General features: G+C 45.8%; 1 protein-coding gene across 1 annotated transcript in view; it reads right to left on the bottom strand.

The window, feature by feature from the left end:
- LOC138676489 (proprotein convertase subtilisin/kexin type 5-like) overlaps nt 1-15,080 on the bottom strand; it is a 349,710-nt gene that overhangs the window by 261,818 nt on the left and 72,812 nt on the right. Inside the window, exon 6 of the mRNA XM_069765826.1 lies at nt 13,105-13,299. Coding sequence (XP_069621927.1) covers nt 13,105-13,299 — 195 coding nt within the window. The remainder of the gene's footprint in view (nt 1-13,104; nt 13,300-15,080) is intronic.

Below are 15,080 nucleotides of genomic sequence, written 5' to 3'. Positions count from 1 at the left end.
AGGGGACTCTATCTGTGGGGCAGTACGCCATTCAGTTCCGCACGCTGTCGTCTGATCTTGGGTGGAATAATAAGGCCTTGGTAGGGGCATTTTGGCGGGGACTGTCCGGACGCATTAAGGATGAGTTGGCGGGTCGAGATACTCCCACCAATTTGGAGGATTTGATATCCCTGGCTACCCGTATAGACCTCCGATTTCAAGAGCGTGCGCGTGAGAGAAGGATTCCTCGTCCTTCCCTGCCATTACGAAGACCATCTAGTCCCAGACCCAGGGCATCTACTATTGTGCCAGCGCCTGAGCCGATGCAAGTGGACCGGCTCAAGATGTCTGAGCAAAGGCGCCGGGAGAGGCGCACCCAAGGCTTGTGTTTCTACTGTGGTAGTGCTTCCCATCTCCTCCGTGCTTGCCCTGATCGTCCGGAAAACTCCTCCGCCTAGGTCAGGTAAGAGAGGCCTCCCTAGGTGCTTGTGATACCTCTCAACCCCTTACGCTTTCCGTCTTACTTCATGTCTCTGCTAAACGCTATTCTTTGCTAGCCTACATTGACTCGGGTGCTGCCGGGAATTTTATTAGACAAGAGGAGGTTGTTAGATTTTCTGTTCCCGTTAAGACCCTAGAAAGTCCTCTTTTTCTTGCTTCGGTGGACGGCAAACCCTTGCAGGAGACTGTAACCCAAGTCACTCAGGTAGTAGAGCTGCAAGTAGGGGTTTTACATAAGGAGAAAATTGCGTTTTACGTTTTAGCCAATATTTCTCATCCAGTCCTTTTAGGTTTACCCTGGTTACGGACCCACGAGCCCGCATTTGATTGGCATAATGGCAATATTCTTTGTTGGGGGGATTCCTGTCGGACTCGGTGTCTGTCGTCAGTACGTCCTGTGGGTGACTCTTCCTCTTCCCTTGTTCTTTCTGGTCTGCCTTCTGTTTACTCTTCTTTTTCTGATGTTTTCAATAAGAAGGAAGCGGAGAGTCTTCCTCCACATCGGTCCTACGACTGTCCTATAGACCTGGTTCCTGGTACCACGCCTCCGCGAGGAAGAATCTACCCTCTCTCCCCTGCAGAGACTCAAGCCATGTCGGAGTACGTTCAGGAGAACCTTGCCAAAGGTTTCATTCGAAAATCCTCTTCGCCAGCTGGAGCCGGTTTCTTTTTCGTCAAGAAAAAAGACGGCTCTCTTCGTCCATGTATTGATTATAGAGGTTTGAACAACATAACGGTGAAAAACAAATATCCATTGCCATTAATCTCTGAGCTCTTTGACCGTTTAAGAGGAGCACGAGTGTTCACTAAGCTGGATCTCCGTGGTGCATACAATCTGGTACGAATTTGTGCAGGAGACGAATGGAAGACCGCGTTTAACACTCGAGACGGCCATTATGAGTACTTGGTTATGCCCTTTGGACTCTGTAACGCCCCTGCTGTATTCCAAGAATTCGTAAATGACATCTTCAGAGATTGTCTGTATGTTAGTGTCGTGGTTTATTTAGACGACATTCTCATCTTCTCTCCGAATCTCACCACTCATCGACGTGACGTCCGTCTGGTTTTACAACGTCTCCGTGAGAATCATCTTTTTGCCAAGATTGAAAAATGTGTCTTCGAACAATCAAGTGTACCTTTCCTGGGATATATCGTTTCCGATCCCGGTCTGAAAATGGATCCAGCCAAAGTGTCTGCGGTTCTGGATTGGCCACGACCAGTAGGAGTTAAAGCCATTCAACGTTTCCTCGGCTTCGCCAATTACTATAGGCAATTCATCCCACATTTTTCTTCATTGACCAAGCCCATCTCGGCTCTTACTCGCAAAGGAGTTGATTCCAACAACTGGTCAGCAGAGTCGCAAAATGCATTTCTTACTTTGAAACAGAGATTTGCTGAAGCTCCGGTGCTTCATCGTCCTGATGTCAACAGACCCTTTGTTCTTGAAGTGGATGCATCTTCCTTGGGAGTTGGAGCAGTCCTCTTACAAAAGGCAGCCTCTGGACGTACCATCACGTGTGGTTTCTTCTCCAAGTCATTTTCGTCTTCGGAACGAAACTACTCCATCGGAGACAAGGAACTGTTAGCCATTAAGTTGGCCTTAGAGGAGTGGCGTTATCTCCTCGAGGGGGCTGTCCACCCCTTCACTATATTTACGGACCATAAGAATCTAGCCTATGTGCAGTCGGCTCAAAGACTTAATCCTCGACAAGCTAGATGATCCCTGTTTTTTGGACGTTTTGATTTCGAACTCCATTTTCGTCCTGGTGACAAGAATGTCAGAGCTGATGCTCTCTCACGGTCCTTTCAGCCGTTGGATGAAGTGGAGACTCCTGCACATATTATTGACCCTGCTAGGATCATTTCCATTACTCCTTTAGAAGTAATCTCTTTACCTCCTGGGAAGACCTTCGTGGCAAGCGAGGACAAAAAGAGAGTTCTACTCTGGGGTCATTCTTCCAAACTTGCTGGACATGCTGGAGTTAAGAAGACCCTTTCTCTTATTGCTCGCCACTATTGGTGGCCGTTTCTTCGTCAAGATGTCCGAGATTTCATCGCTTCGTGTCCTTCTTGTGCTAAAAACAAGGTTCCCCGGCAATTACCTTCCGGACTCTTACATCCGCTACCAGTACCTTCTACTCCTTGGAGTCCTATCGCCATGGACTTTATCACGGATCTCCCTCGCTCCTTTAATTGCTCCGTTATCCTGGTGGTTGTCGATCGATTTTCCAAAATGGCTCACTTCATACCCTTATCTGGTTTGCCATTTGCTCCCGAACTGGCGAAGATCTTCATCCGCCATATCTTCCGACTTCACGGCTTCCCTCTTCATATTGTTTCGGATCGAGGAGTCCAGTTCACGGCTCGATTCTGGAGAGCTCTGTGTGGCTTAATGAAGGTATCTCTGGATTTCTCCTCCGCTTATCATCCTCATTCTAATGGCCAAGTGGAGCGCGTCAATCAAATTCTCACATCCTATCTACGACATTTCTCCAATGCTCATCATAACGATTGGGTTTCCTTGCTTCCATGGGCGGAATTTGCCTACAACAATCATCCTAATGAATCTTCTTCTAAATCTCCTTTCTTTGTGGTCTTTGGGCAACACCCTGGCATTCCTTTTCCCATTTCCAGCACTTCAGGCGTACCGGCGGCTGATTCTCTGTCCCTGGAGTTCTCCAAGATTTGGCTAGAGACTAAGGAGTCACTTCTAAAGGCTACTGATCGTATGAAAAGGTTTGCAGATAAAAGACGACTAGATGCTCCTCCATATCTACCGGGGGATAAGGTTTGGCTCTCTTCTCGGTACATTAGGCTAAAGATCCCTTCTCATAAATTAGGTCCTCGCTACATTGGTCCTTTCGAAATTTCTAGCCGAATCAATGAGGTGGCATATAAGTTAAAATTACCGGCTTCTTTGCGTGTGCCTAATGCCTTTCATGTCTCGCTTCTTAAACCTGCTGTATTTAATCGTTTTCACTCTTCGTCATCTTTTGTCCCATCCTTTTCCTCTTCCGACGATCAGTTCGAGGTGAGGGATATTTTAGCTCAAAAAACAGTTAAAGGCCGAACGCTATTTCTTATTGACTGGAAGGGATTTGGTCCTGAAGAGAGCTCTTGGGAACCTCGAGAGAACATCAATGCACCCCATATTTTGAAGAGGTTTCTTTCCAGCTCTAAAAGAAGGGGGAGTAAGAAAGGGGGTACTGTCACGATCGCCGATACTTACCTGTCCGGCCGGCGCGCTCCCAAGGTCCCTCCTCCTTCTGGTCGGCTCGGCTTCTCTGCTTCTCGGTGCATCTGCGGTCTGCGCATGCGCCGTAGGGCCTCTTCCGCCGCTCTGCCTGCTGGGAGGTTGTGACCCGGTGGCTCCGCCTCCAATATGGCGGCGCCCACCGGGTATTTCTGTTCGGCGCTTCCACAGGTAAGCGCCTGTGTATCTTCGCTGTAGCGTTCCTGCTAGCGCCAGCGTCGTATTTGGGCCCATCCTAAGGATACCTTTCTGGGTTCCGTTTCTCCGGTTTCTCCCTGTTCCTCCGGTTTTCCTCTGTTCCCTGTTCCTGCTGGTTCCTGGTTCTGCCATATTCTAACATTAGTGTTTTTTCTTTTCAGCTCTCCGCCTCGTCTTCCTCTGCGTTCCTGCTCCGCTGCTTCACCCAGTCATCCCTTTGGCTCCGGCAGTTGCGGTTCCATCCTCCTTGGGCCTGCTCCTAACACTCCCTGTATAGGGGGTGCATCTATCAGGTTTGCTCACCCTGGGGGCTCTGGGACCGTGACCCAGAGGGTCCACTATTGGGTTCACTACGTCTCGTCATCTCACCCCCGTGTAGCGTTATAATAATGGTTGCCATGGCGACGAAGATGTCATAAAGGTTGCCTCGACCAATCAGCGACGGGCACAGCGACGATGATGTCATAATGGTTGACATGGCGACGATGATGTCATAAAGGTTGCCTCGACCATGATGTCATAAAGGTTGCCTCGACCAATCAGCAACGGGCACAGCGACGATGATGTCATAATGGTTGCCATGGCGACAATGATGTCATAAAGGTTGCCTCGACCAATCAGCGACGGGCAGTCTGTAGCGAATTCTGGAATCATCATTGTCCATATACTACGGGGACATGCATAATCTAGAATACCCGATGGCCTCGACCAATCAGCGATGGGCACAGTATTGACGTAGAAATCCCGTGTCTCTGATTGGTCGAAGCCGCCAGGCCTCGACCAATCAGCGACTGGCACAGCGACGATGATGTCATAAAGGACGTAGACATACCGCGTCTCTGATTGGTCGAGGCCACCAGGCACAGTATCAACATAGATTTCATAATGGTTGCCATGGCGACTATGATGTCATAAAGGTTGCCTCGACCAATCAGCGACGGGCACAGTCTGCCGCGAATTCTGGAATCATCATTGTCCATATACTATGGGGACATGCATATTCTAGAATACCCGATGCGTTAGAATCAGGCCACAATCTAGTTTTATTATGTTAGGCCTACTACGCCTGTCTGCGGTCCCTCCTTCCACTAGGCCTCCACTGACCTGTCTACTGCTGCCCGTGTACCCCTGGAACCAATGTTAAAGTGCCTACAGCCCAATTTTATTATGTTAGGCCTTCGAAGCCTGTCTGCGGTCCCTCCTTCCACTAGGCCTCCACTGACCTGTCTACTGCTGCCCGTTTACCCCTGGAACCAATGTTAAAGTGCCTACAGCCCTAATTTATTATGTTAGGCCTTCGAAGCCTGTCTTCGGTCCCTCTTTCCACTAGTCCTCCAGTGACCTGTCTACTGCTGCCCGTGTACCCCTGGAACCAATTTTAAAGTGCCTACAGCCATATTTTATTATGTTAGGCCTTCGAAGCCTGTCTGCGGTCCCTCCTTCCACTAGGCCTCCACTGACCTGTCTACTGCTGCCCGTGTTCCCCTGGAACCAATTTTAAAGTGCCTACAGCCTAATTTTATTATGTTATGCCTTCAAAGCCTGTCTGCGGTCCCTCCTTCCACTAGGCCTCCACTGACCTGTCTACTGCTGCCCGTGTATCCCTGGAGCCAATGTTAAAGTGCCTACAGCCCTAATTTATTATGTTAGGCCTTCAAAGCCTGTCTGCGGTCCCTCCTTCCACTAGGCCTCCACTGACCTGTCTACTGCTGCCCGTGTACCCCTGGAACCAATGTTAAAGTGCCTACAGCCCTAATTTATTATGTTAGGCCTTCGAAGCCTGTCTGCGGTCCCTCCTTCCACTAGTCCTACAGTGACCTGTCTACTGCTGCCCATGTACCCCTGGAACCAATATTAAAGTGCCTACAGCCATATTTTATTATGTTAGGCCTTCGAAGCCTGTCTGCGGTCCCTCCTTCCACTAGGCCTCCACTGACCTGTCTACTGCTTCCCGTGTACCCCTGGAACCAATGTTAAAGTGCCTACAGCCCTAATTTATTATGTTAGGCCTTCGAAGCCTGTCTGCGGTCCCTCCTTCCACTAGTCCTCCAGTGACCTGTATACTGCTGCTCGTATACCCCTGGAACCAATGTTAAAGTGCCTACAGCCCTAATTTATTATGTTAGGCCTTCGAAGCCTGTCTGCGGTCCCTCCTTCCACTAGGCCTCCAGTGACCTGTCTACTGCTGCTCGTGTACCCCTGGAACCAATTTTAAAGTGCCTACAGCCATATTTTATTATGTTAGGCCTTCGAAGCCTGTCTGCGGTCCCTCCTTCCACTAGGCCTCCACTGACCTGTCTACTGCTGCCTGTGTACCCCTGGAACCAATGTTAAAGTGCCTACAGCCCTAATTTATTATGTTAGGCCTTCGAAGCCTGTCTGCGGTCCCTCCTTCCACTAGGCCTCCAGTGACCTGTCTACTGCTGCTCGTGTACCCCTGGAACCAATGTTAAAGTGCCTACAGCCCTAATTTATTATGTTAGGCCTTCGAAGCCTGTCTGCGGTCTCTCCTTCCGCTAGGTCTCCACTGACCTGTCGACTGCTGCCCGTGTACCCCTGGAACCAATGTTAAAGTGCCTACAGCCCTAATTTATTATGTTAGGCCTTCGAAGCCTGTCTGCGGTCCCTCCTTCCACTAGGCCTCCACTGACCTGTCTACTGCTGCCTGTGTACCCCTGGAACCAATGTTAAAGTGCCTACAGCCCTAATTTATTATGTTAGGCCTTCGAAGCCTGTCTGCGGTCCCTCCTTCCACTAGGCCTCCAGTGACCTGTCTACTGCTGCTCGTGTACCCCTGGAACCAATTTTAAAGTGCCTACAGCCATATTTTATTATGTTAGGCCTTCGAAGCCTGTCTGCGGTCCCTCCTTCCACTAGGCCTCCACTGACCTGTCTACTGCTGCCCGTGTACCCCTGGAACCAATGTTAAAGTGCCTACAGCCCTAATTTATTATGTTAGACCTTCGAAGCCTGTCTGCGGTCCCTCCTTCCACTAGGCCTCCACTGACCTGTCTACTGCTGCCCGTGTTCCCCTGGAACCAATTTTAAAGTGCCTACAGCCTAATTTTATTATGTTAGGCCTTCGAAGCCTGTCTGCGGTCCCTCCTTCCACTAGGCCTCCACTGACCTGTCTACTGCTGCCCGTGTATCCCTGGAACCAATGTTAAAGTGCCTACAGCCCTAATTTATTATGTTAGGCCTTCAAAGCCTGTCTGCGGTCCCTCCTTCCACTAGTCCTCCAGTGACCTGTCTACTGCTGCCCGTGTACCCCTGGAACCAATTTTAAAGTGCCTACAGCCATATTTTATTATTTTAGGCCTTCGAAGCCTCTCTGCGGTCCCTCCTTCCAATAGTTCTCCACTGACCAGACCAATGCTGGCCGTGTACCCCTGGAACCCAGCTGAAAGTGCATGGAGCCTCCTTTTTTTCTTTGTTTTATATTTAGAAAGCCCAGATGAACTACGCTGTACCATGGTTCAAGCTACCCAGTCGACATTTCTTTTGCGAGAAAAGCCATCCCAGCCTTCCACCGGCATGAAAAAGTCTTCATTGTCATAGCACTCAGGCAATCAAACAGTAGAAAGGTGCACCTGACAAGAGATGCATGGACCAGTAGGCATGTCCACAAAAAGTTACGTGTCCATTACGGCGCACTGGGTTACGATACGATATGATACGATACGATACACTTTATTGATCCCGTGGGGTATCACAGCAGCACAACTTAAATCATAAAAATCATAAAGGAATTACATAGTTGACATGACAGTTTGTTGACAGAAGAACATTATACATTATACATTAGAATAGGACATACACAACGAGTGAACTGAAATGTAGAGAAATAAGTAGACTTTCACCTTGGTGGTTTAACCCTAATGTTATTATTGTACATTCCCATGGCAGTTGGCACAAACGATTTCCTATATTTTTCCTTCTTACACCTCAGAAGTATTAGCCGGTTACTGAAGGTGCTCTTCTGTCTCATGAATAGCTCATATAATGCATGTGCATTATTGTTCATAATTGCCATACATTTTTTCAGAGTTCTTCTCTCCACTACCTCCCCAAAAGAGTCTAGATTACAGCCCACAGCAGAACTTGCCTTCTTGATAATCTTATTCAGCTTATTAGCATCAGAGGCCCGCACACTACTACCCCAGCATGTGATTGCAAAAAAGATGGCACTTGCCACCACAGACTGGTAGAACATTTCTAACATTTTGCTGCACACATTAAAAGACCTCAGTTTCCTTAGGAAATACAATCTGCTCATCCCCTTCTTGTAGACAAACTCTGAGTGGCATCTCCAGTCCAGTTTGCTATCCAAATGGACCCCCAAATATTTGTAACTCTCCACCTGCTCGACCTCCTGACCAGCAATAGTGATCGGTAAGCATTCCAACTTAATCCTGCTATAGTTGGCCACCAACTCCTTAGTTTTCTTAACATTTAGTTGTAGATAGTTACCATTGCACCAATCCACGAAATTCGACACCACACTTCTGTATTCCTCATCGCCCTGATCTCCCCTAATGCATCCCACAACCACGGAGTCATCCGAAAATTTTTGAAGGTGGCAAAGTTCAGATTTATACTGAAAGTCTGAAGTATACAGAGTGAAAAGAAAGGGTGCAAGCACCGTTCCCTGGGGGGCACCTACACTGCTCAATAATCTGCTTGACACCACTGCTCCCATCTGTACAAACTGTGGCCGATCTGATAGGTAGTCAGTTATCCAATTTCTCATCCCCTCCTCAACCTTCATATCAGTCATCTATTTGTGTAGTAAAAGTGGCTGCAGGGAGTTAAATGCACTTGAGAAATCGAAGAACATCGCTCGCACAATGGTTCCGTCAATCTCCAGAAATGAATGTACCCTATGTAACAGAGAAAGAATAGCATCATCCACCCCCAATCTATGTCGGTAGGCAAACTGAAGGGGATCGATAAAAGCATTGACCCTTGGTCTTAAGTGAGCAAGCACTAATCTTTCCAAGGCCTTCATAGCGTGAGATGTTAAGGCTACAGGACGATAGTCATTTAGGGTTGCAGGAGAAGAAGTCTTGGGTACCGGCACCAGACAGGAAGTTTTCCATAACACAGGTACCCTCTGTGTTTGTATACTTCCATTAAATAGGCGTGTAAAGACAGTAGACAGCTGGTCTGCACAAACTTTAAGGACACGTGAGCTGAGTCCATCAGGTCCTGCAGCTTTACCAATGTTAAGTGACTTAAACTGCCTCCTCACATCATTTTTGGATACTCTAAAATTAGTCTGCTCATCCTCCAATATCGATTTTGCAGAATTTGCACCCAGGTGCCCTCCACTATGGAGGCACATGTACACATGTACTGCTGAACCTGTTGAAATACTCGTTCATCTCATTAGCCTTGTCTAGATTTCCACCATGATTTTCAGGCCTCAGCTTAAGCCCAGTCAGTAATTTCATTCCTGACCAAACCTCTCTGGTATTATTGTGGGACAGTTGTGGGGTTAATGTGTTGGATGCATGGTCCACAGGGGACAGCCTACAAAGTCTGTCTGCAGTCCCTAATTCAAATTGTCCTCCGCTGACCACACCACTGCTGAACGTGTACCCCTGGAACCAATTTTAAAGTGCCTACAACCTAATTTTGTTATGTTAGGCCTACTACGCCTGTCTGCGGTCCCTCCTTCCAATACTTGTCCACTGACCACACCACTGCTGCCCGTGGACCCCTGGAACCTATTTTTAATTGCATAGAGCATCCTTTTTTTAATAGTAGGCGTACAAAGTCTGTCTGCGGTCCACTAATGAAATTGTCCTCCACTGACCAGAGCAATACTGCCTGTGTACCCCTGTAACCTTTTTTAAACTGCAGTGAGCCACATTTTTGGTTTAAGGCCTACTACCTGTGTCTGTCTGCGCCACTCAATACAGCTGTCCTCTTTTGAAAAAAGCAGAGCGTCAATATTCTTGTTTTCAGCCTCTAGGAATTTGAAAACTGCATTGGGGCTACTACTTTGGTAGGGCCTACTAACGGTGTCTGCCGCTCCAAGGTGTGCCCCAGGTTTCCTCTCCATTGCTTGGGTCTTCCGACTCTTGTTTAGTAGTTGTTGAAAACTACACTGCATTAGGCCTACAAATTGGGTATGGGGTGTAGAGACGGTATGTTCCACTCCAAGGTGTTCCCCAGGTTTCCTCTCCATTGCTTGGGTCTTCCGACTCTCGTTTAGTAGTTGTTGAAAACTACACTGCATTAGGCGTACAAATTGGGTATGGGGTGTAGAGACGGTATGTTCCACTCCAAGGTGTTCCCCAGGTTTCCTCTCCATTGCTTGGGTCTTCCGACTCTCGTTTAGTAGTTGTTGAAAACTACACTGCATTCGGCCTACAAGTTGGGTCTGGGTTGTAGAGACGGTGTCTTCCGCTCCAAGGTGTTCTCCAGGTTTCCTCTCCATTGCTTCAATCTTAAAGCTCTTGTTTAGTAGTTGTTGAAAACACTGCATTCGGCCTACAAGTTGGGTCTGGGGTGTAGAGACGGTGTCTTCCACTCCAAGGTGTTCCCCAGGTTTCCTCTCCATTGCTTCGATCTTCTGGCTCTCGTTTAGTCGTTGTTGAAAACAACACTGCATTAGGCCTACTAGTTGGGTTGGGGCCTTCTATCTGTGTCTGCCGCTCCTTGCTGTTCTCCTCCAGTGAACAAAGCTGTGCCGCCTGTTTACTACTGTTGCTAATTTTGAACTGCATTTAGAATACTTACTGATTTGGGCCTACTCTCTGTGTCAGCCTCTCATTCCAGTTGTCCTCCACTGAACAAAACAATGCCCCCTGGTTAGTCCTGTTACCAATTTTGAACTGCATTTAGCCCACTTTATTCTTTGTGCCCATATCTGTTTCCCCCTCATCCTGCCCATTGCCCAGCCAGTGATAGATGAGTCTGCTGGTACATTGACCCATAATGCAACATTCCCCGTGCACGCTACACTGCAAGATTGTGACCCTGCTGAAAGTCAGGTCCCCCTTCCCGCTTAACCATACCACCTTACACGGGGACAAAGAGGAAGGTGCAGATGAAGGTGCAGGTTCCTTCATCAGGTAGGGGGGAGGAATACTAGTTGGCGACGTCACTGGCACAGGGCCCCTCATAGTACGCAAAAGTGTTGCTGCCGGTGGGAGGTGCCCCCGCCGTTCAAACACACCGCTGTACTTTGAGGGGCCCTGTGCCAGTGCCAATGCCAACGAGTGGGCCCCCCCTGCTTGCTCAGGATCACAGCACTTGCAAAGTTGAAATACTTATCTCTCCCTGCTCCACTGCCGTGACGTGGTCCAGATTTACTGGGCACACTAATTACTTTAACCAGCCCTACCCCCCACAACTTTAGCCAAATGACCCCCAATTTCAAATGCCTTCCAATTATTATAAGCTAAATTACCATTGACAAGCTTCAGTAACAAGAATGGATGTTTTTGCCATTAAAATGGGCAGTGTAGGTGTTTTCCTGGCCTCCACTCACTGCCGACTATGCTCCCCCATTGACTTGCATTTGGTTTCGTGTTTCGGTCGATCCCCGACTTTTCGCGATAATCGGCCGATTCCACTCGACTCGACTTTTGAGATAGTCGGGTTTCGCGAAACAAGGCTCGACTCTAAAAAGGTCAAGGTCGCTCAACTGTAGTGATCACCACACATCTAAATACCTTCCTTGAGGGGACTAGTTTCCAAAATGGGGTCACTTGTGTGGGAGTTTCCACTGTTTAGTCACATCGCAGGCTCTCCAAATGCAACATGGCGTCTGCTAATGATTCCAGCAAATTTTAAGTTCAAAAAGTCAAATGGCACTCCTTCCATTTCAAGCCCTGCCATGCGTACAAATAGTAGTTTTTCTCAACATATTGGGTATTGGTGTACTCATAAGAAAAGCACATCAAATCGCATGGTGCAATCTCTCCTGTTACCCTTGTGAAAATGCAAAATGTGGGGCTAAAAATATTTTTGTGGAAAAAAATTGTGAATTTTTTAAATTTTCACAACTTTACGTTATAAACTTTGTGAAACATCTGGGGGTTCAATGTTCTCACCGCATATTTAGATAAGTTCCTTGATAGGGCTAAAGCACATGTCAGCATTCTGCAGTGAGGAGAGTATTTAACAATACACGTGTCACTGACTTACTGAGCCTGTTCTAAGCTATTATTGGAGCATATTCTTCTTTCTCCATTGTGAGAGAATTGTGGTGAATGACTACTACTGTCAATGGTCCTTGGTTATGAGTGGTTTATGCCAAGGTTAAGTGCTTGGTCCTCTACTATTCAATTATTTATTCATGATATAGAAGATGGAATTAATTAGCTTGCTTCTATTTTTGCTGTTGACACCAAGGTATATACTGTAGTATAGTGCAGTGTACGGAAGATGTTCATAAAATAAAAGCTGATGTGAAAAAAATGAGTATTTGTGTTTTGGTTGTCAGATGGGGTTTAATGTGGATAAATGTAAAGTTATGCATCTGGGTACTAGTAATATATACCAGGAATAGTAAAACTAGGAGAGTCACTTGTAGAGAAGGCTCTGGGTGTATTTGTAGATCACAGACCAAGTAACACCATGCAACGTTAATTCGGAACTTCAAAGGTCACAAGGATAATGACATTTTTTTAAAACAAGTATGAACGCTAACAACTGTGTTAGTTACATGTCTCACACTAGTAACACCCTCTTCCATTTATAATAATCTTTGGAGACAGATTATCATGCAGATCATTGTCCGGCCCATACAAAATCATTAGTAGTGGTTTAATGGTGTATTCTGCAGGCTGCGATGTTGAATTGGATCACAGGTAAAGAAATTCTACACTTGCACTTTATATTCTCCTTTTTGTTACATTCAAATACAACATTATAGATTATTATCCTTTAAGTGTACAGGTGATGGATGTCATAATTAGGGAATCACATGCTGTCTCCAGAGTTATACAATCCCAAAATATTTTATGTGCAGTAACACATCATTGTAAAGGATTGTAATAGGATGCTTGGCACTTTTTCTTGTAAAGCAACTTTTGCACTATTATTTGAATTTACATAACATGGATTTTGCTAATTTCACAAGTTACTGGGAGTTTAAAGAAGATCAATAAAACATTTAAAACCCATTGTTGCATCAAACTATTATATTATTGACATACCATTTAAAAATTGTTCATCTGAGCAAGTGACAAAATAACACATTCCAAAGGATGGCTGCTTCCCTTCTGGGCACAAGTCACAGTCCTGAGGAGAGAGCCCATGACAAGTCATGCAGGATTTGTGGCAGGCTTCACATTGCCACTTCTTTTTATCTTGGAACATGCCTCCTGGGCATTTTGTTACACATTTAGCATCTGTAAAAAAAATGTGTTTTTTTAATAATTTAAAATTAAACTCAAAAATAAATCTAAATTCATGACAGTCTATGAGCTTGACTCAGCAAAACTTTAATGCTAAAAAAAAACTGTCATAAAAGCTTTGAGTTGCTCAAAAATGTTGGAACTTTTTGCATTTTCACACCAGTTTCTCCCAGCTGTGCCAAATTGGTGGAGGTGGGTGGGGCAGAGGCATGATGCTTGTTTTACATTATACCACAGCTGGGCAGCATGGTTGCTCAGTGGGTAGCACTATTGCTGTGCAGCCCTGGGGTACGGCATTCAAATCCCACAAAGGACAACATCTGCAAGGAGTTTGCATGTTCTCCCCTTGTTGCGTGGGTGCCTCTGGGAATTTGAGCTTCCCACACTCCAAAGACATACCAATGGGGAATTTAATTTGTAAGTCCCATTGGGAACAGTGATAATAATGTTTGTAAACCTGTGGAATATGAGCTTGTGTAATCCGTTATGAGCTGTGGCATGGAGGCACATGACAATCGTCAGACACTCCTAATTCATTAAAGCAGCACTCCCATTGAAATTTTTATCCTTTTAGTCTTATCCTTTTAGTCTTATCCTTTTAGTCTTATCCTTTTAGTCTTATCCTTTTAGTCTTCATATCATGTAGCCCTCTGTACTTACAATTGCTCATTTTTCCCTTCAACCCAGATAATTCTTCTCTTTTCCATTAGGTCTATGACATCACGAGGTTAAAAGTTGACTAGTTGAATATTTCTAATCCTCTGTGAAGAAACAGGAGGTCAATTTCCCCTGTATGAGTTATAAGTCACTGCAAGAGTCCCTGGTAGTGGGGAGGAGGTAACATCTGGATGAGGAGTTGAAGAAGGGGATGATAAGTGCAGGCGCAAGAGACTTCCTGTTTCTTTATAGAGCAGAGAAAAGAGATTTACCTGAGTAGAAAGGCAAAATGAGCAATTCTAATTACACAGATATTATGATGGCGGCAACATTTAGCCGGACTGTCTACACAAGGGGGCGACTATGGGATTTTGGTCAGGTTTGAACATCATGTTTTTCTATCCCTGTGTTGTTTTTTCTTTAATTATTTTCATACCATTCCACTGTTAATCTGGCACATTTTGTGCAGATAGGTTCTTAGGTGATTGTTAATATTGTTTACTGTGGTATGGTACAGCTATTGTGCTGACGGCATATATTTACGGGAATATAAGGTATACTCTTCAGTTTATTGAGTTTCATATTATTATTATTATTATTGTTATTATTATTTATATAGCACCATTAATTCCATGGTGCTGTACATGAAAAGGGGTTACATCAAAATACAAATATCACTTACAGTAAACAAAACTAACAATAACAGACTGATACAGAGGGAAGAGGACCCTGCCCTTGCGGGCTTACATTCTACAGGATTATGGGGAAGGAGACAGTAGGTCGAGGGTTGCAGTAGCTCCAATGGTGTTGAGGTGGCCATGTCATCTTTACAGGCTGTAAGGTTGCTTGAAGAGGTGGGTTTTCAGGTTTTTTTGAAGGATCCAAAAGTAGTGGATAATCGGATGTGTTGGGGCACTGAATTCTAGAGGATGGGTGATATTCGGGAGAATATGTATATGCATATGTATATGCTCTTTACTCTAGGGATATTGCTTGATACTCTGAACTGTTATATGTCATAAGGCTAATGGGCCTTTTAGTATTATATACTTTATATTTTGGATCTTGTTGTTCTTAGTCCATGTTGTGGACTATTTTAAGTGCTATTAAATTGCATG

This window comes from Ranitomeya imitator, chromosome 4, assembly GCF_032444005.1.
Source record: "Ranitomeya imitator isolate aRanImi1 chromosome 4, aRanImi1.pri, whole genome shotgun sequence".
NCBI lineage: Eukaryota > Metazoa > Chordata > Amphibia > Anura > Dendrobatidae > Ranitomeya > Ranitomeya imitator.
The sequence above is the reverse complement of the archived record's forward strand: the minus strand, read 5'-3'. Positions and strand labels throughout refer to the sequence as shown.